This window comes from Mastomys coucha, unplaced genomic scaffold (genome assembly GCF_008632895.1).
Source record: "Mastomys coucha isolate ucsf_1 unplaced genomic scaffold, UCSF_Mcou_1 pScaffold22, whole genome shotgun sequence".
NCBI lineage: Eukaryota > Metazoa > Chordata > Mammalia > Rodentia > Muridae > Mastomys > Mastomys coucha.
This window is the reverse complement of record NW_022196905.1, coordinates 18919068-18941717: the sequence shown is the minus strand read 5'-3', so window position 1 is coordinate 18941717 and position 22650 is coordinate 18919068. Positions and strand designations below refer to the sequence as shown.

The 22650-nt window shown below is 44.7% G+C and overlaps 1 protein-coding gene across 15 annotated transcripts in view; it reads left to right on the top strand.

Annotated features, from left to right (window-relative positions):
* Positions 1 to 22650, top strand: part of Ikzf1 (IKAROS family zinc finger 1) — a 91159-nt gene that overhangs the window by 46007 nt on the left and 22502 nt on the right. For 7 of the 15 annotated variants that reach the window (XM_031338315.1, XM_031338314.1, XM_031338310.1 and 4 more), the window contains exons 4-5: positions 12714 to 12773; positions 20553 to 20813. The exons of 4 other annotated variants lie outside the window; for them this stretch is intronic. In XM_031338315.1, the coding sequence (XP_031194175.1) occupies positions 12714 to 12773; positions 20553 to 20813 (321 nt within the window). The remainder of the gene's footprint in view (positions 1 to 12713; positions 12774 to 20552; positions 20814 to 22650) is intronic. 4 more of the 15 variants (XM_031338311.1, XM_031338309.1, XM_031338316.1 and 1 more) reach the window with 1 other exon arrangement.

The window sequence follows — 22650 nt, the reverse complement described above, 5'->3', positions numbered from 1 at the left end:
AAAAAAAAGCAACATTTAGAAATGAAAAAATTTTTGTTGGAACTCAAGGGGAAAATGGAATGCCAGAAATCTATAGGCATGGACTTTTACATATTCTCTAGCATTTCTGTTCTTTGACCTGGCATTGCCAGCTTACATGTATACTCAGAGATCAAAAATATGATGCTTTATATATGTGACACAGAGAAAATAACATCCAGAGCATCAGGCCAGTACAGTGCCCATCAGAAACCTTGAAGACAGCATGAGAGGTAGAAGACGGGCCAGGGTTTCTGCAGAAGATAGACACAAGGGTCTTGAGACCCTCTTCTACCTAGTCCTGCCCACCAGCCTCCATTGGGAGAATCTTCCCCAGTCTCCATTTCCCAAGGAAGGACTAAACCATCTGAATTTTCCTTCACAAAGAAACACACCTGTCCCATACAGGTAGACAGGTACCTTGTGCCTGGGACCCAGTGTAGGGTTGAACCAGTGTCAGTGAAGGGTATCTGAGTAGGACTGTCTTATGTGAAGAATGCTCAGAGCACACATGAGCACAGAGGAGTCCTCACCCACTCCGTGCATGGCCTTTCCAGGGCTGGACACAGAATCACGCAGATGTGCGTACACCGCACAGTGCTCTAAGCCAAGCTTCCAAGTCTTTCTCAGTCAACCCAAGGTTTGCTCGTAGAGAGTCCCTCCAAGGTTTCAGATGCTACATTGCAAGACAATAAACAAATAGGAACAGTTCCTCAGAGCTACTGGCATAGAAAGTCTCTGTGGGCATCAGTTTGTTGTGAGCGTAACAGTGGCTCTGGAGCAGTGAGACAGCTGGAACAGCGGCGTGTGTACTTTAATCCCTGCGTTGGTGAGGGTGCCTTCCATCTGCACCAGGCTGCTCTCTTGCCTCCTCAGTGGGGCCTGCTGGCTCTGCTACTAGCCTGTGACATGTTAGATAAGGACTTTTTTCTTTGTGGTGTCCACACTCTACCACTGAGCTGCCTTTGACTCAACCCTGTGCTCACTGATTATCTCCACAAACAGAGTGCCAGAGACTAACATGTTGATTTGGAATTTTCCTCATTCTTTTAGGATATTCTCTTTCATCTTTTCTTCTCATTCAAAAAACTGAGTTGTAGAGGTTTCTAAATGTGCCCTTTCTAAGTAAACTTATATTTTCTGTTTCAGTAGTCTATTTCTGTTGTTTGTTTGCTTGATTTTATCTCAGTCATAACACTAGATTTTTATTATAATGTAAGGAAATTGTATTGTGGTTTTTACTCTGGCTGTTTAAATACAAGAGAAAAATAACTGAGTGGCCTACCAGAAGAATCAAGAGTTCCTAGATTTTAGGATCAAATAGCAGCTAGAGTCAAATATGCAGGGCACAGTTGAGCAGCTTCTCTCTCAGCCCACAAGACTAAGGTGGCCATCATACGCTTCTGTGGAGAGTAGGAATGCAGAGCTCAAACTCATTTTAAGTTCAAGAAAAGCTGTGTGGGTAAATGCCTGTGTGTGAGAAGACATATGTGTGTATGTGTCTCTTGTAATTTTCCATCTGTAGAGGTCTAATGGCATGTTTACTGTTGTTCAGTCTTGTGTGTACATGCCTATTGTGTGTGTGTGAAGGAGGTGTGTCTGTTTGTATATATGTTGGGTATAAGTATTTTCCTGTGCCTATACCTGTACCTATGTCTGCATCTCCTTGTGTCTGAGTGTGTAGGGTATATATTCCAGTATCTGTGGATGGACCTATATTTGTGTGTCTGTGTGCATGTGTGCATCGTGTGTGACCCAGGCTCTCTGCTAAGCCCCCAGCATGATTCCCTATTCTTACTTCTCTTTCAGTCAGTTCGCCATAGTTCTTTGATTTCAGTTGGGCTGTGTCTTGAGCAGCTTCCTCTTTTCCTGCATTCCTATATTTCAATGTTCACCCTCGTTCCTCTTCAAAGCTCTTACCATACAGCCAGGAGGATGTGGAAACCCAGTTACAATATGTCACACAACACAGTGTCACAATCACCAAGCATAGCCCCACCTCCTGGGGATGGTGATCGGGATGGGGTGGAAGAGGCAGAGGGGACAAGGACAAAACAGAGAAATTTGGTTCTGGAAGCCCAGCACTTCCTGCTGCATAGCTGCTATTCCAGAAATGTGGTGAGCAAAGTTGACCATTCCATCATTTTCTATAATGGCAGTTTGGATTCACACATCTGCCTTGAGGCTAGGGCCTCTCAGTCATTGCATCATAATCCTGCTTTTCCTCCAAAATGCCTATTCTGTTCAGCTCCCAACTTCCCTATTTCTGCCTGTGGGGTTTTATGGCCTCCTCCCCTCCTTGGAAGTTTCTCCATCCCAAAGCCAGTTCCTACCAAGTGACCAGCTGAACAGGCACCTCAGACAGTTTCTCTTGTCTGGGAACTCCAGCTTCCAGAGGGCCCTAGGATGACTCCCAGCCTGTCATCCACCCCCACCCCTGGATTTCAGAACACTGTCTCTATAACTCTGAGCCGGCAGAGGATCACCTACACACCCACTTCAGGTCTCTTCCTACATGACTTCTAACAAGCCCCCCTAGGAACCCAGGGTCCATGGTCCATTTAAGCTGGTTCTTCATGATGGCTCTTGGGCAGTGGGTATGTGTGTACTGGGTTTTGTTGTTGTTGTTGTTGTTTGTTTGTTTGTTTGTTTTTGTTTTTCGAGACAGGGTTTCTCTGTATAGCCCTGGCTGTCCTGAAACTCACTCTGTAGACCAGGCTGGCCTCAAACTCAGAAATCCGCCTGCCTCTGCCTCCCAAGTGCTGGGATTAAAGGTGTGAGCCACCACTACCCAGCTGTGTGCTATATTCTTACAGTACTGCCAAGCTAAAGATTCCTGAGCCAGAGACACATCTTTCTCCTACAATGTTCTCAAGGGACTCCCTGGGGGAGGGGGAAGTTATAAGCATATTTTTGGAATGGCTGCATTCCTCCAATGATATGTTTGGCTTGTTGGAAAGGCCTTGTTTGAAAATCTACTAGAAGCAGAAAGTTTATTTAAAACAAAACATGTCAGGACTTAGGGAATTATCTGGAAGGAATCGGCTATGAGGTCCCAATAAACATGAGGTGCATCCATAGCTTGCTGAGTCTCACTGGTAACCTTGGGCAGCTCTGTTGTCTGTGAGTCTTACTTCTGTTTTTGGTAAAATTGGGGAGGGCAGTGTTTATAAGGGTTGCTCCAGGAATTAAAGAAGTAAATGCATGGTAGCCGCTCGACATAGCTCCCTCACCTAAAGCTAGCTCTCAGGCTACTCTGGGTGCCGTGGGGCAACCAGGGGCCTTGACCTAGATGCTAAGTGCTAATACATCTGATTTTTAACTGGGAAGAGCACATGACTTAAACTACTCATTTCTATACATTTCCCAATAAAGCGCTACTGAATCATACAATGAGAGAAACAGGAAAAGAAGAAAGAAATTCTCTCATTTCAAAGAAATGCTAATGATAAGGACAGGACTTTTTGAGATGGCCTGGTGGTAAGAAGTGTCTGGTCCCTACTAGGAAAAACATGTGGTATTTGAAGGTTCTTCCCAAGAGATGTGACATTTTGATGAAAGTGCCAGTAAGCTAGGGGTTTCTGAGTAATGAGCTGAGCTCAGAGAAAGGTAATAGCACCTGAATAAAGGGCAGCCAGCATTTCCTGAGGGCTGGGTGTCTTCTCTGGTCGCTCAGACCATGTGGAGCCAAGAGACAGGTATTTTTCTGGATTTCCTTGGGAGGAAGCTGAAGCTTGGTGATGTCATATGACTCTTCAGTCACATGGAAATGATAATGTAGGGATAAGGCCTGAATACAGCTTGCCTCTGTGGATCCGTTTTCCATGGCAGTTTCTAAAGCTTGGCAGCCAGATGTTAGGACCATGGTCATGGCTAACACCTGAGAGCTTTGCTATGATGAGCACACAAGACATAATGTAGTTAGCATTTGCAATGGGAATCTAAAACAGAAAGGAAGAGAGGAGAGGAAGGAGAATAATAAAGGGACATCAAGCCTTGAAGATCTCCCTACAAAAAGGAATATCCATTGCAAAGGCTTTGTTGTGCTGAAGTTAGCAGTAAGCTGCCCCTAGATGAAGGGCTTGAACTCCCAGCATGCCCTGCCTTCTCACCCTGTGAATTAACAACCCCCAGATCGAATTCTGCCACCAGCTGCTATTCCTTGCCCAGACCCTCTTAACAGTGGTTCTCAACCTTCCTAATGCTGCAAGCCTTTAATACAGTTCCTCATGTTGTGGTGACCCCCCCAACCATGAAATTATTTTTATTGCTACTTCATAACTATAATTTTGCTACTGTTATGAATCACAATGTAAATATCTATGTTTTCAATGGTCTTAGGTGACCCACATTAAAAGGGCTGTTGTACCTCCCCCTCAAAAGAGGTCACAACCCACAGGTTGAGAACCACTGCTCTATAGGAATGTGTTTTTGTTAAGATATAGAGGGAGCTCATGCATGCCACATGTGACTTTTAGTTAGTTGGACCTTGCATTTTAAACATATTTGATATGTTATATGCCTTAAATATATAAAGTCACTAATACTTTATGCTAGCAAAGCTTTTATAGGCAGTTTATCATGTATGCAACAACTTCATGTGCATCTCAATTCTTACTTTTGGAAATATGGATATGTCTCAAAATTAAAGCACACTTCTGATTTAGAAAGAGAGAAAGAGAGAAGGAAGGAAGGAAGGAAGGAAGAAAATGACAAAAGAAGGAAAGAAGGATGGAAGGAACATGAGTTCACTTTGACTTCTAAATACTGCAGTGGCCCAGCTCATCCCCTGAATATTATCAGGTTCCTGCCCCTAGAGCCAGAATTCTGGAGAATGTATCTCAGCATGGGGATAAGCTGATCTCATGTTCAGAGGAATCTGTACTGCTCTCATCCTACTGGAAATGTCTCTGTAAATATGGGTGCTGAGCTGTCTTTGTGACACTAACTGAGCTGTCTTTGTGATCTTTATGTGCTATACACCTGTACTAAATGCACTCTTGTGATGACCCCTGTATACACACAACTTTGTGCTCTGGTACATCAGGCCAGCCAAGTACATCCATCCCCATGAGCATGCTTGTATCCCAGCCACTGACCCACGCTCACTCTCCTGTACACATGGCCAGCTCTTGCAGATATCCTCTCTGCTCCTCACCATCAGAGCTGGCACCTGAGAAACAGGTTTCCTGGGAGGAGCACATGGAAAAATAACCAAAGCAGAACTGGTGTTCCATTGCCTCCTGCAGTGTGTGAGTTTGTCCAAAGCCTACTGACCACCTCAATCCAGATTTCTCAGCCTTGATGTGCCTAAGCGCCTCTCCACAAACAAAGGCACACACCGCAAGCCAACACCTGGGCTTGTGGCTGCAAGAGCTGCAGAAAGACCCATGTCCTTCCCATCAGTCCCCCTTCTTTGCTGAGTCATTCTTTGCTTGGAATTCTGACAGGAGCCCGTTGGGCTTCTGGAAGGGAGGGACAGCAGAGGATCCACCCTCTGTGTGTCCCAGGAGAGATTACATTATCTTCAGCCACCCTGAAGCTCGGCCTAGGCTTCTGGAATCATTGGGGCTGACACAAAGCCAGTTCTGGGGATGGGAGGGAATGAATGCCATGAATGTACAAACAGCCATGAGGAGCTAACCCACCTGGTGTTCTCTTCACCTGAGCACCCTGGGAATTAGAGGACTCCCATTGCATGTGTTCCCCCTCATTTCAAGGACCAGCACACCCTACACCTCACCCATATGAGAGCTGCAGGCTTCTGAACTATATATAGGATGCCAGGTCAAGTACAACAGTCCACATATTATTTTCAGCCCTATATTTTGCCAACTGCCGATTGGCATTAGTGGACAGTTCAACTTGTTACTCTTGGCAGTATGTTGCTGAGAAGGCCAGTCTACCACCCCTGTGTAACCTCTTCCCTCAGCTCACCCCTAGCAGTGGATGGAAACTCTCATTAGCTGGCCCATATGTCTTTACTCTAATAACAACTAAGCTTGTCACGGGATCCTTCCAGGCGTCCTTCCTCCCATGCCTCTGCAATTCTCTGATGAACACAGCTACCTCTTCACTTTATGGTGGGTGCCTCTGGCTATGTGTGCCCAGCCCTTCTAGAGCCTGGGTTTTGGAAGATAACCACAGATGCCTCCTGGTATCCCTCCTGACATCTGCAGTTAGTGCTCTGGCGCATGATCTAGTTATCCAGCAAGATTCCAGTGTATACTCTATCCTCAGTAAACTGGCTTGTGTAATCTAGTAAAAATGTCTCTTACTGGCACACAATTTCAAATGAAACGGGAAATAAATATCTCAACTTTTAACTCAGATCCTAGACCTCAAATGATGTCACCCTACTATGAGACACACGACAGGCACCATTCTAATAATGATCACCCCTCCGCCCACACCATGTTCACCTTACTCATCAGAACATTCCCTTTCTCTGTCTTTAAAGCTTTTGTTATTGTTTTAATCTTCTCATGCTTACATGGTTCTTCTTGGATCGCAGGTCTTACAGGTGATGCTTAGGAACTTCCTCATGGCAATTCTGCATACTTTGTACCACATAAGTGAAGAAGTAATGATTGTGCTGAAAATGTAGCACTTCTTTTAAAAAAAAAAAATCAAAAAAGCAAGAAACTTAAAACATCCATAAAATATCTCTAAGCTTTCTCCTCCCAGCCAATCAGATTTAACCTTCCAAACTGTGGGTCTGTAAGACCCAGAACCCTGACCTAGTTGACATGAGCTGTGTGTAAGAGGGCCAGGAGAGAACACCTCAGTGTCAGAACCTGGAGGAGTTACAAATGGCACCATGGTGATGAGTTGTGGCTTCTCCCGTAAGTCTGAATAGAACCATCATTGTTGCTCTCTGCCCTCTCCTCATCCCCTCTAAAGGAAATTCTGAATCCACCTCTGACTTTCTACGTCATACATGGCTTTTTCTAACCTAATTTGCTCTCTGTGACAATTTAGTATTGTGTTAGTTGTAAAATACAGACAAAGGCAGGACAGGGATTGGTGGTGTGATTTCCTGGGAGAGCACTCGCCTCGTGTCTTCACAGCCCTGGGTTCTGCCCTCAGCACTAAAGGCAAAACCCAGGTGTGCTACAACCAGAAAAAAAGGAGACACTGCCCTCTTCCATTGTGTCCTCTGCATTATCTAACAGGCGGAACTGGGAGCAAGAGAAACTGATGCTGGGAAGAGCCCCAGTGTTCATCTCCCCAACAGCCTAAAGGACGGGGAAGGTCACCTCAAACACACCACAGGTGAGACGAGTCCCCGTCAGAATACTGGAGCAGAAGAACGCTTAGGAACTTCAGTGCTGGAACACACAAATGGTGCTTGCCCGACATCCTCAACCTAGCTCCGTTGTCCTGGGTGGGCTGCCAAGCCCTCTTCCTGCTACTGCTCCCATTTGAGGAAGGTAGCAAACGGTAGCTGGGTGTAGCCAATGTCCTAGGCCCATAGGATTCTTTGTGGACAGGAAGATAAGGCGTTATCCTCCCAGCCTGTGGCTTTGTGCTGAGCACAAAGCTAACTACTTCAGGCCTATGGAGTATTATCATGATTCGGCACACAAACCTGACAGAACAGATGGGATTATTCCCACTTGGTGGATAAGGAAAGTGAGCTCAGATAGCCAGCGCATGATGGATTTCCCAGCCAGGAGGGAAAACCTAGCATCAGATGCCTCCACTGACCTGGACATGGCCAGCTGCCTCTTCCTTCCATGAGATCATAGCCACCTTTGTTTCCTCTAGACTTACAAATGTCTAAGTTTGAGAACATCCAGAACCAATGGAAGCCAGGGGGTCCATTTGATTGGAGAGCCAGTAGACATAGACATACATAGTGATGTATGACACTGAATGAAATTAATGTCAAAAATTACTTTCCCCGTTGTTGACTTCTCTCTAAACATACATGCGTCCTGGAAATGTATGTGAAAGCCAACGTGTTCTACCATGTACGCTGACACTTCTCGATTACTGGAAGTGGATTTCTGAAACTATCCAACTGTTGTAGTTATTAAGTAGAGAGCTTTCTAGCTGAACTGTGTCACAGATACCCTGTACATCTTGTACATGCTACCAAGTGACACTGAGTGCTAGTCAGTCAGTCATGGCCTGTTTCTGATCATGACTGTGGTTAGACCACATGAGCTTTCAGAGCTGGGCTCATGGAATAGGCTCATGTGAAGACCAAAGGCCAGGGAGGAGTATGGTCTTCTGAAGAACCATCTCCAGGCTAGGATCGCCATAGCCTAGGAGGCCCTGCAACTCCATGATCCTGTGAGGACCGAACACAAGGAGTCCAGAGAGTAGAGAGTCTGGTTCTAGAGAAGAGATGATCTAGGTGTCTCCATCCAGGACCCAGGAAGTCACTTAAGCCAGGAAGACACGTGCAAATGGTGGCTGGGGTGGGGCAGGGGGATGTTGTGGAACAAGAATGTGCATGGTTAAGTGGAAACCACAGCATTTGCAAACATGGGTAATTTTATGAGCTTTGGTTGTTACTTTGTTTTAGTGTTTTCCTAAGGTCCATCCCTTTATTTATTGAATAGTGTGATCTGCCAAGAGATCTATGCCAGAAGATCTCTATCATTCTTCTGCCAGCTGCGAGAAGTAGAGGCATTTTGACACAAGGTTTCCAGGTCTCCTCTCACATAGCACTGCAGACTGGTGGGGCCATGTGGAAGTCAGAGGTGATCGTAGAGAATCAAGGAAGGCAACAGCCTAAACCTGGTAGACAGGTGTGTGATGAGATGGGAGCCTGAAGGCCACAGCCCACAGTGTACACACAACCCAGGCAGGTGCACAATGGTGAGCAAGAAGCACAGGCAGGAGGTGACACAGAGCCAGCCTGGGCTGGGCGGTGGCAGGGATATGATTGGAGCACAACAGGGAAACTGAGGCTCCTTCTCAAAGAAGCTGGGATGGTCACTGGACTTTGCAGGTGGCCGTGGAGGAGCTCTAGTGGATTCATTGGCTAGAACCTTGTTTACTGACACACATGGATGTGTCGGAAGGAAGCTAGGCCCGGGGCAGGAGGTGGCTTTGGAGATGGACAGCTATCTGGTGCCTGGAGGGCACAGGAGTGGCAGGCAGGAGGAAGCCCGTGTGCAGCCTCTTCTCTGGGCGCTGGCATAGTTCTGCTGCCTGCTCTTTCTATACTTGCGTGCTTGGAGTCATGCAGAACATCATAGCCGATCATACACAGAAGGACCCCTGAAGTCCCAACATGAGGAGATGGTTACCGACTGAAAGAGGTGGGACAGCCTCACAGCTCCTCTGACTCTGCATCTGGGTGAGCGGTGGAAGTCGCTTGAGTAGGTGTAAGACCACACGCCAACACTTCTCCACTATATCCACAGGTGGGACGTGGGGCTTCCTTGTATCTTAGCTGTCTCTCTGCAAGGCCGGAACCACAACATCTCCTATCAGTGATGTCATCTAGCTAGTGTCCTCTTCCCGTGAGAAAACCCTGAGCCGCCCAGCCAACAATGGCTCAAGGCTCAAGAACAAATGTATCGGTTTATAAAGTCTACTGGTTCTCAGAGAGGACCTGCCTCTGACTTCACCCTACACTCCTGTAGAGTATATATATATATATGGTGTCTGTGTGGACCTGGTCCTCTTCTCTGCCTGCCCCCTGCAGTCCGATCCCAGTCACTCTTGCTGCCTCAACCACATCCATAGGCTGCCCATTCTTTAGATCTGTAAGGAATGTCAAGGCCACCGTGAACTGTAGACAATGTTAGTAATGGACTGATGGCTTTCCTGTGACTGAAGAGTTAGCATGACCTAAAGCATGGGATGTAAAACCAAGCTACGGTGGATTTCTGAATTCTTGTAAATACAAATCTGAGCCAAATTACCCTCCACAGAAGATTGTCATTGACCGTCTTAGACCCAAAAGTAGAGCAGTGCTCCTCTCCTTCTGAAAATCTCAAATAGTTTTCAGCCTCTCGCTGAGGTGCAGCACCAGGTGCCGCTCGTGCAATACACAGCTGATACAGACCAAAGAGTGTGGTTCCTGCAATGTCAACCTGCTTTCCGTAATGTGCACGAGTTTGGCAGTTCAAACAGGGTTCAACATTACAGCATGCTATACGGTAGTGATCACAAGAATCTGGAAATCAGAAGCCCCTAGCAGAGAAGCTTGTAAAAGGTATATTTTGTGAGTCTTAAAAGACTTGTACAAATGTTCAATGCAGCCCAGAGTAAAGGCAGACACCATTAATGCCAGCACTCAGGAAGCAGAGGCAGATGGATCTCTGTGCGTTCAAGGCCTGCCCAAGCATGTAGCAAGTTCCAAGACAGCCAGAACTTCACAGTGTGATCCTGTCTCAAAAAAAGAAAAATTATGTTTTATCTGTGCCACTTCATAAAACTGTGACTTAAAGCTGAGGGTAGACTGTCTGAGAAGTGAGGACAAAGCCAAAAAGCACTTCACTCCCTGGGTCCCATCATAGGGTGAGCTGCTTCTGATGGAATAGAATATAGACCTTACAGGGTATCACAGGGCAATGAGCTTATACCTGAAGATGACTGCAAAAGAGCAAGCAGCCAGTAACTGTGTCCTGATTCAGAGCTGCGGAAGCAACCTGGGAACGTTATCCAAGGACTCCCAGGGACCCCTGAGCTTCCCTCCTTTGTACGTGAAGAATGCCAGGCTTAGCTGTGAGGACCACAAAGCAGGCACAACTAGGCAATTGCATTTGCAACACCCTGCAAGTTATTAGCTGGCCACGTGTTTGTCTTTTGGAAAACTCTATTGTAAATGCACTGTCACCTGGTGTGACTATATACAGGCAAGTATATACGTATACTGAGGGTGCACACTTAAGTGTGTGAATGTGTGTGCAGCTGCAAAACTTACACATTTCCCAGTGCCTCACAACTACCCAAAAGAAGGCTGCTTGCAAAACTGTGTCTTTTGAATTATGAGTGTCATGCAACTAGCTTTGACCTTAAATTTTCATAATTCTATGCTAAACACCAAAACCTTAACTTTTCACATTTACATACTAAACACTATGCTTAGTGCATAGTATAGACCTTCCTTTGAGCCCAAGATCCCTTACTGCCAAAACAGTGATGGTGTCTACATCAAAGGCCCACGGTGTGGCTTGGAGGCTGTCTGTGGAAAGCGGTTTGTGTGCACCTGACATTTATAGAGACCCACTGAATTGCTGCTCTAAGAGACTGGACTTTAGCATAGATCAGGGGTTTGCTGTCTGCCGTATTTCCTATCCACTTAGAACACCATAGAATGCTTTTCTAAGTTCAAGCTGTTGTATGAACAGTGTGTCTGTATCAATTCAGCTTTGCTACACCAGACAGAACTTAGTAACTGGAGCTATATTTTGCTTTTAAGCTTTTGGTAGATTTTTGGTTAAGGATGAAAATTAGCAGACCGGCTTGAGTTACCATAGACAAAGGATTAATTCTTTTGGAAGGGGCTCGACATTTCATGGCACAGCATCATGGTCTTTACATTAGATAGTAAAAATGTAAACTCCAGGCATGGCAATGAACACCTGCAATCCTTCAGTGGCAGAGGGAGTGACAGGCAGATCCCTGAGCTTTCAGGCTAGCCAGTGCAGTTGGATTGGCAATGGACAAATTCAGTGAGAAGCCCTAGCTCAAAAGATGATGGTGAGGAGCTAGAGAGCAGCTCAGCAGTTAAGAGCACTGTACTCATACATAAAATAAATCAATAAATCTTTAAAAAAAAAAAGATGATGATGGTGGTGGTGGTGGTTATGATGTCTAGAGCAGTTAAGGAAACATCAGACGTTATTGTCTCCACATACATATCCATACAATTGCACATACACTATCCACATATATAAAGTTTTTCATGGGGGGAAAAGGGAAGGTTCTGTAGCCAAACAAATTTGAGAAACAGTGACTTAAGCCAAGTTTGATAAATACGTCTTTTTTCTGAAGTCTATCAAGCTTCTTTTGCAGCTGAGTCAGGAGCTGATCCCAGAAGTTTAATTTAGCCAGCTCTTTCGTGTATACAATTCTGGCTGACGTTTTTGGAAAGAAACCATGTGAGCGTGCACCTGGTTGTGCATGAATGTACATACACACATACAGATACATGTGCACAGTATACCAGGTCTGAGGAATTGCAACTCACTAGGAACTACTTGCGGAAGATTACAAGCATGGGACTTTGTGCCATTTATAAAGACAACTGCTAAGCAATACCTATAGAAATCTGGTAGCTCCTTTTGGAACAACAATTCCCTATCCAACAGTCTGATTGGAAACGTTTTAATTTTCTCTGGATACTTTCTAAGACAAAAAAAAAAAGCAAATGAAGAGCACTTGAGGGGCAGTAGACCCATGAGGAAGCACACTGATGGTGGAGATGTGTGTTCTCCGTGTGATACTGTGATGTGGCTGAGATCACACTCAGCCGGTACAACCGAATGGTTTCTCCTGGTTCTAGAATGTTCTAAGCTGTTGCGTTCATCAGAGTTTGCTCACAGTTCAGAGGTCCTGCTCTGAGGAGTGACATTTCTGTAGCTTGTATGAAGACAACAGTAACAAATTAGCAGCTAACTCGTGGTTTTATGTAATAATATGCCTTTTTAAAGCAGCACTGTCTGCGACACTCTTGTATCTGATGATTTTACAACCTGGCTTTCTTTTTGCCTTCTTTATTGCAGTTGCATATGGGGCTGATGGCTTTAGGGATTTTCATGCAATAATTCCCAAATCTTTCTCTCGTAAGTATATGCTTTGCTTCTAGAAAACAGATGTTCATTTCATGGTCAGTTCCATCACACAGATACCACCACTTGCATGTTCTCTCATCCACACCTCCCTTTATAAGTTGAAAGAAATGACATAAATTAAATCTTTACCATTCTATCATTAAACACCCATCATCCAGTGTATCATTGATACAATAAAGTGCAAATGCAAAGGGTGAGGGGGTTGCTTGATTGGTTCTGGTTTTGCTTGTGAGGCAGGGTCTCCCTATAAACCCTGGCTGGCCCAGACTGCTCTGGAATATCCAGACCCACCTTAAATTTGCAATGATCCTCTGCCTCTGCCTCTGCCTCTGCCTCTGCCTCTGCCTCTGCCTCTCCCCCTGCCTCTCCCCCTGCCTCTCCCCCTGCCTCTGCCTCCATGGAAGCGAGGTACAGCATGCCCAGCTCACCAGTAAGGATCTGAGAGTGAGAGGATTAGAGGGTAGAGGGCATGAAAGTGAAGAAAGAACTAATGTAGCCACAGTGGGTGTCTCACTGAGAGGCTGCTCAGCAGGGTCCCGATTAAAACTGTGATCAACAACTTTGTGGTCCATGCTTCCTGTCAGCATCAAACAAACCAACATCTTTTCAGATAACTTGTGCAATTTTGTGTGACAGGAAAAAAAAAAAAGGTGCACCCTCTTTCCCTTGCTCTGGAGTGCTAACCTCAGAACAGAGAAGAAAAACTCATGGGTTTCCAGCCCATTCTTCTGTGGTGGCTCGCCACATAAGCATGCACCGTGTTAGTGTGCATGCAGGCTAGCCAGCTCTCTTCTGAGTTGCTATGCCAAAAACTATATGGGAATTTCATCTCTTCATGTACTGAAAGTTGAAAATGATAACTGTATTTGGGAAACCATAAGGAGTATTTTCAAGAATAGAGAAGGCGTTTTTTTTTTTGTTTTGTTTTTTTTGTTGTTTTTTTGGTTTTTTTTTAATGCAAGTGGAATTAATGTAAACGTGTCATAAGTTGTTAAACCCCTTAGGTCTTAAGGCTTCAGACCCTGTATCAATAAAATGTTTACTATTATGAAACAGCAGCTGAAAGCAGAGTGTATTGGCATCACTTTGAGGAGAGGTTTGTTTGTGTGTAGTACTTCAGGTCAAACCAAAGCACACGCTCTACCACCAAATTACACCCTAAGACCAGCTTGCTGACATCTTACAACTCTGTTCTGAATACTGAGGTGTCACCAACAGAAGCCTTAGCTTTGTGATGTTCCGTTATTGGATACTACTTGGGAGGTAGAGTAGTTAGCAGTATCCATCTAGGTATGCTTCTGCTCAAAGTCCAGAGAGACTTCACTTTCCAGAATATAAGAAGTTTGTTAAGATGTTTCTCTTATTAACTATTCCTTCAGTTCAATGTGAAGATAAGAATTTGAGATTTACTTCTTTGTGTAGGCATGTATGTACACATACACAGCTGTGAATGTGCCAGGGCAGGAAATCATGTTAATTTTGAGCCGACCAATCACGGTTGTGGAATGCTTTGGTAAGTCAGGTGCACATAATGGTAAGACAGCAAGCACATTCTAAGACACGTTTTCATTAAGCCTAAGGAGTGGGCAAAGCCCAGCATCACCTACTGTCCCAAACAGATGAGTGAGGTTTTCAGGATGGGGAAAAAAATGACAGTGGGAGATGTTCTGAGACTTGGTAACTATTTTCATGGATTTCATGTCTACCTGCTTATGAAGATGAGTTCATAGTAAGTAATACTATCTCTTTTTCTTTCCCTCTTCCCCTCAGTTGTAAGTATCTTTCTGGAACAAATGGTTAGTTGAACCTCAAGTCTCCGCCCAACAGCAACCAAACTGTTCTGGGCCAATATTGCCACCTTGTGGTCATGCTTGAGAACTGACCTACAGGCTCCCTTCTTAAAATTTCTGCCATCTTTATCCCATTTTGTGTCCCTAGATACCCGAGAAAAATTTAAATATGCCTCAAAATTCTTCCTTTTTAATAATTTTACATTTTCTGATATATTTCTATTTTTGACTTTGTTGTATTTGAAGACCAAAACAAATAAGATTATTTCTAAAAAATTGGCTTGATTAGATAGAAACCCTATTAATTTAACTATTTTTAAATACTATTAAGTCATACAAATTGTTCTAGCTAATGCTTACAATTTGTTCTGTTTTTTGAGACAAGGTGCCATGTAGCTCAGGATAGCTTCAAGTTCCCCAGGAAGTTAATGGAGGATGACCTGGTTACTCCTATCCCCTGCCTCTCTCTCCCAAGTGCTAGCATTACAGGTATGCACCACACCTCTGGCTCCTTTAGAGGAAATAAAAAACACCAATCTGCACATAAATATGTGTCTCAGAGCTTCACCTATTACCACAAATAAGTCAAAGTATACCTTATGCATTTTATTCCACTTTGCTTATTAGCTACAGTTATTGCAAAGATGCATCTTTACATGTACACCTCCCACTTACCATTTAAAATACTGAACATTTCCTTTGCCTGGTCTAAACCCATGCTAGAATGACAACTTCAGAATATTTTTCCAATGGGAAAATCACATTGTACATTCTGAAAATCTACTTTTCCAGTAAATATTAAGATGCACTCTGAAAGGGAAATGGCGATGTAGACATCGCATCTGTGAGCCAGAGCCTGCCCATGCACATTACACCTCTGCATTAAAAATGTTCAATTATTCAGGCAGCACACTTGGCAGCCGAGCCAGGGCTCCCTGCTCCTGCTGGCCTGAGTTCCTTCCTTTCTCCAGATTCCTTAGTTCTAACCTTTTTTCCTAGATGCCAGAGCCCTTGCCACATTCGGGGGCCAGGAGGGGCTTTCTCTTAGGACAGCAGCATTACTACATTGGCTTACCTCTAAAATACATAATGAGAAGGTTTTTGTTTTTCTCCATTTTAAGTAGCAACTGAGAAGCCAGGTAGCTTTTATAAGGTGCTTGAAAATATCCATGTTAACAAAAGCCACGCTTTGTAAACACTCAAGTCAGCCCCGCCCACCCATTATCTGTCAGTTGCTGGAAGAGTGGGTTGAACCCAGAGCCATGAGGGGTGGGGACGCTCACCAGACTCCATCATGCTGTATATTTAATCAGCCCAATGAAGCACTTCACCAAGCTCCTCGTTGTTCTAAGTAGTAGAATAGGGATAAAGTTTACAAAATATGTTTAAAAGTCTTCTATTCCTTATATTCAGCATTTCACTGAAGGAATACCACAGCTAAATAGTTCTAGACAGAGTCCCTTGTTGTCATGGACGACCTTTTTGGTTGAATAGAAATCTGTCAGATTTCTTATATTTAGCAAGCACCCGCTTTACACTTATCCCCAGAGGTACGAGAGCCTTCCACATCTTTGTATAGAGACCCACACACACATACACACACACACACACACACACACACACACACACACACACACAGCAGGAATCTTAAATTCCTCATGCTGACAGTGTAACCTGTTTTTTGCCATATCTTCTTCTCTCTGGTCACTCAGTCTCTGTTAGACATCACAGACGCTCCCAGTTCAGCAGTTGCTATGGAACTCTCATGTCAGAATGTGTGTACAGCCTGCTGTGTTCCCACTACTTATGGCCACACCCACAGCCATCTGCAGACGCTGTATCTTCTTTCTCAGAAACATAATACACTTTTAGTCTTTAACTTTCTGATTACTGGTCATCCTTCCCATACTATGCATTGAATCAATCTCTCTCACTCTCACTCTCTCTCTCTTTCTCTCTCTCTCTCCCTCTCTCTCTTTCTCTGTGTGTGTATGTGTCTCTGTGTGTGTGTCTCTCTCTCTTTTGCACACACACACACACACACACACACACATGCAATAATATATAATTAAAACTCCAGTATAAATCAGATCAAGTAGTTTGAATTTAATACTCTCTGTCCTTGGAGGCTATCCACCTGTTTTTCCTCCGTACATTTCTTACCCCCATTTGCATCTGGTGCCCACACTGACCCTGGGACAACTTGTGAACAACCCTCATGCCTCCTGAGCTACCTTTCTTCTTTGATGCTGTCACAGCTGGTGGCAGCACCATCTTGTAAGGCAAAAATGCCAAAGCCCTGCCTTAGGTTGCCCTAGTTACCCTAGTGGTGGGCTCTCAGTGGCTTTCAGGAAGCCAGTGGCCTATGAAGCAGCACCTATTCATCACCTGATTCCTCACCTGCTTCCTCCTGACTCTCCATGCTCCCTCACTTTGCAAGCAGCCTGCGAGAGGAGAGCTGCTCTTGGTATGAGAAGGCTGGAGGTTACTGCCCATGCACCCTGCTGACCTGCCCTTCTCTGGGAAGTACCCACATAGGCATTAGTGACATATGCCAAGAAATCCCCCAGAGGGTTGCACATGAAGTCTGCTGTTTTTATCCATACAGAAAAATGCTTACGACTGGCATGTGCTTCTCTGTCCTGCATGCAGTGTGCTCAGGAAAGCAGAATCACAGCCCCCTTTACCTTAGTGGAGTCCCGTGGAGTCAGGAACATGCGAAGGGGATCATCCCAATACAGGTTCTTCCCCAAGGGGGCTTTTACCCAGCTGTGGATGCTTCTGGTTTATGCACTTTGCTGTGGTTCTGTGTCTTAGCTGTCATGGCTAAGAACTTGCCACACCAGCTATGATTTTCTCCATGGAATCTTTGACTACCTGGTTTCACTTAGAAAAAAAAAAAAAAAGATATGTAATTGAAAAATAACCAGAGATTGAGGGTTTGGGTTTTTGTTTTGTTTTGTTTTTTGTTTTTGTTTTTGTTTTTGTTTTTGTTTTAAGATTTGTTTTATGTATATGAGTGCACTGTAGTTCTCTTCACACGTACCAGAAGAGGGCATCGGATCCAATTACAGATGGTTGTGAGCCACCATGTGGTTGCTGGGAATTGAACTCAGGACCCCTGGAAGAGCAGTCAGTGCTCTTAAGCACTGAGCCATCTCTCCAGCCCGGGTTGAGGTTTTTGTAATTTTACCGTGCTTCCTAGAGAGCAAGTTTGATATAGTCTATGGTCTGTTGCTATAACAGAAATTCCACAGACTAGTTAGCATATGAACAATGTAAGTTCATTTAGCTCATGATTGTGGAGGAAAGGAAGTTGAGTGTGGTGTCTGCACCTGGTCAGGGCCTTCTTATGTGGCCAGGCACAGCGTTGTTCTAGAGCAGACCTGTCTTTCTTTTAGTCAGCTTTGTATGGCTAAGCAAAAACCCAAAGCCAGGAGTTTATAGAGAAACGTGTATTTAGTTTGGCTCTGGAGGTTCCAGGCAAACAGCGGAGAGGGCTTTGGTGAGAGTGGCCAATGATAGCGATGGGGAGCATGTATCAGAGCCAATCACACATCAAAAGTTGGGAAGCAGAAAGTGACTGGGAGAATAGAGTCCCACCGTCTTTCTGAGGGGACACCACTAGCCATGTAAGGACTTCCCACCAGGTCCCACCTCAGAACAGGTTCTCACCCTGAGTGAGCCTTTGGGAAGTGTTTAATCCAAACCATAGCCATGTGAATGCCGATACTGGTGAGTTTGAATCTACCCAAAGATACCTAAGAATTTGGATACTCCAGAGTCCAGTGTCATTAAACACGGCTGTGTGAACCGCAGACCATTCTTCTCTTGCCACATGGATAGGATCTGGCCCCTGAGGGAAGTAAGGACTGCTGATTTGCAAAGTCTAGGACCAGAGTCTTGTAGGGAAAAGCTCTGAGAATTCCCCATTACAGAATTTCTCAGTGTTGTCCTGCACATGTGCTGAATTCAGCCTCAGAGTCCATTCTCACTTCCAGGACCTCAGAGTCCATGTTCCAGTTCATATGTCTCATCCCATTACTAGCCAGTAAGTCTTTTCTGCAAAGAGCTAACAGGATAATGTTGGCAATACGTAGGCACTGGAGAGCTCTGTGCTGCAGTTGCCTCCCTGATCTTCCAGTGGCTAGCTGTGTGACCATAGCAAGCTCTTTGACTGAACTATGCCTCTACCGCTACAAAATACAGGGTGGTAATGGCGTGCCCTTTTTGAGTTCTCGTGAGGTTTAATGGCGAGTGCCATTAAAGTACCAGAGGTCTAGTCCAAGGTAAGTACAATAAACACTATGGGGGTCAGGCAGAGCCTTGTGTGGCCTGTCACTGCTGTGCCCCAGCCCCAGTCACCTGCTACTTCCCTCAGTCCTCTCAGCTGCCCCAGGTTGGCCAGGGCTATGAAAGTTCCTGTATTTACAGATGAGGAATGAGGCATAAAGAAGTCAGATGGCCTGCCTAAGATCACTGCACCTTTAAATAAAGGTGCCAAGCCTCCAGGCCAGCCATTTTTTCTCTTGATGTCTGGACCTCGAATGTCCCAGTCAAGAGAAATTTGATAAATAAGATCATCTCTCGGGCTGTGAAGCATGTGGGCTACTTTAACTGGATATTCTCCATTGTAAAGTGACCTTGGATTCCCCCAAGGGTCTGTTTAAACACACAGCTGAATTCACCCCAGAATTTGGGAACTAGCAGTGTTGGGAAAACCCAGGAGTCACACGTCAGACATCCTCTTGGGTCATGTCCTGGCTGCTGCTTTGCTCTGGGGACCAAACTTTGAGAATCCTTGGCTAAAATGTTCCTCGGAAGTTATGTCAAATAGAGGCTGGAGGTACAGATCAATGGTTAACAGTAACTGACCATCTTACAGAGGACCCAGATTTAGTTCTAAGCACCTACATTTGGTGGTTCACAAAAGCCTGTGACTCTAGTCCAACAAAACTGCACACAGTGTGCATACATATGAGCAGATGCTCCCACATACACACAAATGAAAAGCAAATACCTGCTTCTTAGTTGTGTCACAGTCGCCTCACTGATTATTTTACCTAGAGCAACATACCTCCCTAAATCGTATGAGCCCATAAAAACACTGAGAAATTATGACTACAGTTTCTACTGGCCATTGCCTGTGGGATTCATCACTGTACCATTAATGTTTCGGGAGCGTGTTTATGCAATGTGTTGTATTTTCTTTTAAAATGAATAGGCGAATAAGAACACTACATGACTTGTGCTGGGATTGCAGCGGAATCAATAGCAGTGTTTATCTTTGTTAACCTGCAAGCATCTTTCTGTTTGAAAGACTGTTACCTGTTGCATTCATAAACTATTACAGCTAACCTCTTAGCAAATGAAGGAGATGTGAGGACACCTCTACCCTAGGGCACAGGCTGAGGTATGGCCGCTATAAGATACAAAAAAAAAAAAAAAAAGCCAATTGCTAAGAAAATGGAACTTGGACAAGGGAGTTGGAATCAGAGCTCCAACAGCAAAGAGCTGTTCCAAATTCATTGTGCGTATGCGTAAGAAAATACTTATGGGCTGTGCTGATGTTTACCAGTCCTAGGAAGGCTGACTGTGTGACCAGCTATCCAGTCACTACCTACTGCTGTGTGTTCATATGTGAACACGTAAGATTCAGTTCCAGGTCCCCTGCCACCCTCCTAGGTACCACAAGCCCCCACTGCAGTATGATCTCTATAAGCAGCCCCTTCCTGCTTTATCAGATGCTCCCCATTCAGACCTGCCTCTGTCCCTGCATCCCTAAGTGCATCCTGTAGGTGCCATCCACACTCTCTGGAAGCTTGGTGCATGTACCACTCGGACTGCCCACCCGAGGTACGGGCTCAGAACTGCTCAGAAGCTCCGACTGTCTATTTGATGCCTTGTTGCTGCTGTGTTGCTATCTTGTGACTTATTTTTTGCAATGACACTGAGTGGCCTCCTGTGTTGTCTCTTTCAGCCAGTAATGTTAAAGTAGAGACTCAGAGTGATGAAGAGAATGGGCGTGCCTGTGAAATGAATGGGGAAGAATGTGCAGAGGATTTACGAATGCTTGATGCCTCAGGAGAGAAAATGAATGGCTCCCACAGGGACCAAGGCAGCTCGGCTTTGTCAGGAATTGGAGGCATTCGACTTCCTAACGGAAAACTAAAGTGTGATATCTGTGGGATCGTTTGCATCGGGCCCAATGTGCTCATGGTTCACAAAAGAAGTCATACTGGTAAGGCCTGGGAGTTTTTCCTTGAGCGTCTCCTGAGGTCCTGTCGGGGCTGAAGGAGCAAAATGTACTGTCAAGGGCTGGGGGATACAGCTTAGTATGATAGAGCACCTGCTTAGCACACACAAGTCCCTGAGTTCAAAGTGCAGAAGGAGGGTGGGAAAAGGAATGTGGTCTTGTTTGAAGCAAGTTTCCCTTTGACTAGCAGGGTGGTGGTTGCATATAAATAGCTCCCAAGTTGTACTGAGGCACAGCTTTCTCACTCTGGGACAGTATTTGAAAGGTCTTCTTAGCATGCACCTAGTCAACTCCCTGAGTGAGAGAGAAGGCTAACAGCATATGTGTGTCAGGTTCTGAGACTCTGATATTATACTCACAAGAAAAAAAAAAAATCCCAGCCACAGTGCTGACTCTCATTTCCAAAGTGTCCATCCTTCATAAGAGGAGATCAAAAGCTAGAGATACACCAAAACTTACTTCACAAATCTCCCATTGAGAAACTATACATAAAGTACTAGTTTAAACCTTGTTGACACTCGGGACTCTCTGTTCAGAGGCATTAGTGAGGAGTAGCCTAGCAGCAAAAAGTGTTTTCGGAAAGGGTACAGGTCAGCATAAAATGGTTCACCCTACAGTCTGAGTCTCTGGGTCAGCTGACCATGTTGCCACCAGTTTTCATCCCAGAGCAGTAGAGAACTTTAGGCCAAACTCCTGTTACAGTAGAAGGTTTGCACAAGGCTTTAAGAAAATAAGAAAATGCAATAGTCTATTCAAAACTAAGTAAATGCAAGAGCCATGCCTACCCCTGCCACTGGCACTGTGGAAAGCCTGCCTAGCTTCAGTTGGCTATTCTACTCCTATTCCACATGTGTATGAACAGTCAGCTAGCTACCATCACTCCACCATCACTAAAGACACTAAAGAAACTTCCTATAAAACATTAATGGCATTCAGTTCGATTGTTTGCATGGTATAAGGAAGGTTTCTTGGGAAGTAAAGAGAAACATTACTCTTCCATCCACAGAAGTTTCTTGAAAGGTAGATATTATAACCTGGCAGGTTCATCCAACTCTTATAGCCATAGAACACTTACAGTAAAACTTAGAGACCCTGAGTTATCACTACCCATAAACTGGCTTCTCTGGGGCATGAGAAGGCTGGCATCTGCTACTATAGTGTCCAGGAGGGAGAAGAAAAACAAGCTCAGATGAATGACAGCATGTTTTATTGGACACCTCAGAAAGCTGAGGAAGATGGCTTGAAAAGGACAGCCTTGTCTGTTTCTTACATGGGATTCAACAAGTGTGTATTATCCAAAAAGTAATCAGGAGCTAGAACATGTATGGAGCAGTAATGCCATCATCGAGGAATGGAGGTATGTCCAAGGTTGTGGTTATATATGAAACAGTTTCCAAAATTCAATATTCCATCTATAGTATATGTACAAATGATTTGTAAGATGATACTTTAATAAATGTTTGTCTTCAACAAAAGTTAAGCTTTAAAATTAGGCAAATTTAGCTTTTCTGAGGGGACCCTTTAGTTCTCAAGTTACCTGCTGAAATAGACCTGGCACACCCAGCCCTGGCAAAACTAAATGTGAGGGTAGCCTTGTTCTTGCCTTCTGTGAGGAGGTGGAAATTAGGAGACTCCTGTGACAGATGTTCAACAGGTCTAGGGCCTGTAGCAAACCACTGCTGATGGGGAGCAAACTTCTGACTGTACAGTGAAAATCCCCTTAGATAGATATTTGACAAGTGAATCAAATTCTGGTGTACTAAATTGCCAACATATGACTGCCTTCCTTGATTTAAAAAGAAGAAGGAGGAGGAAGAGGAAG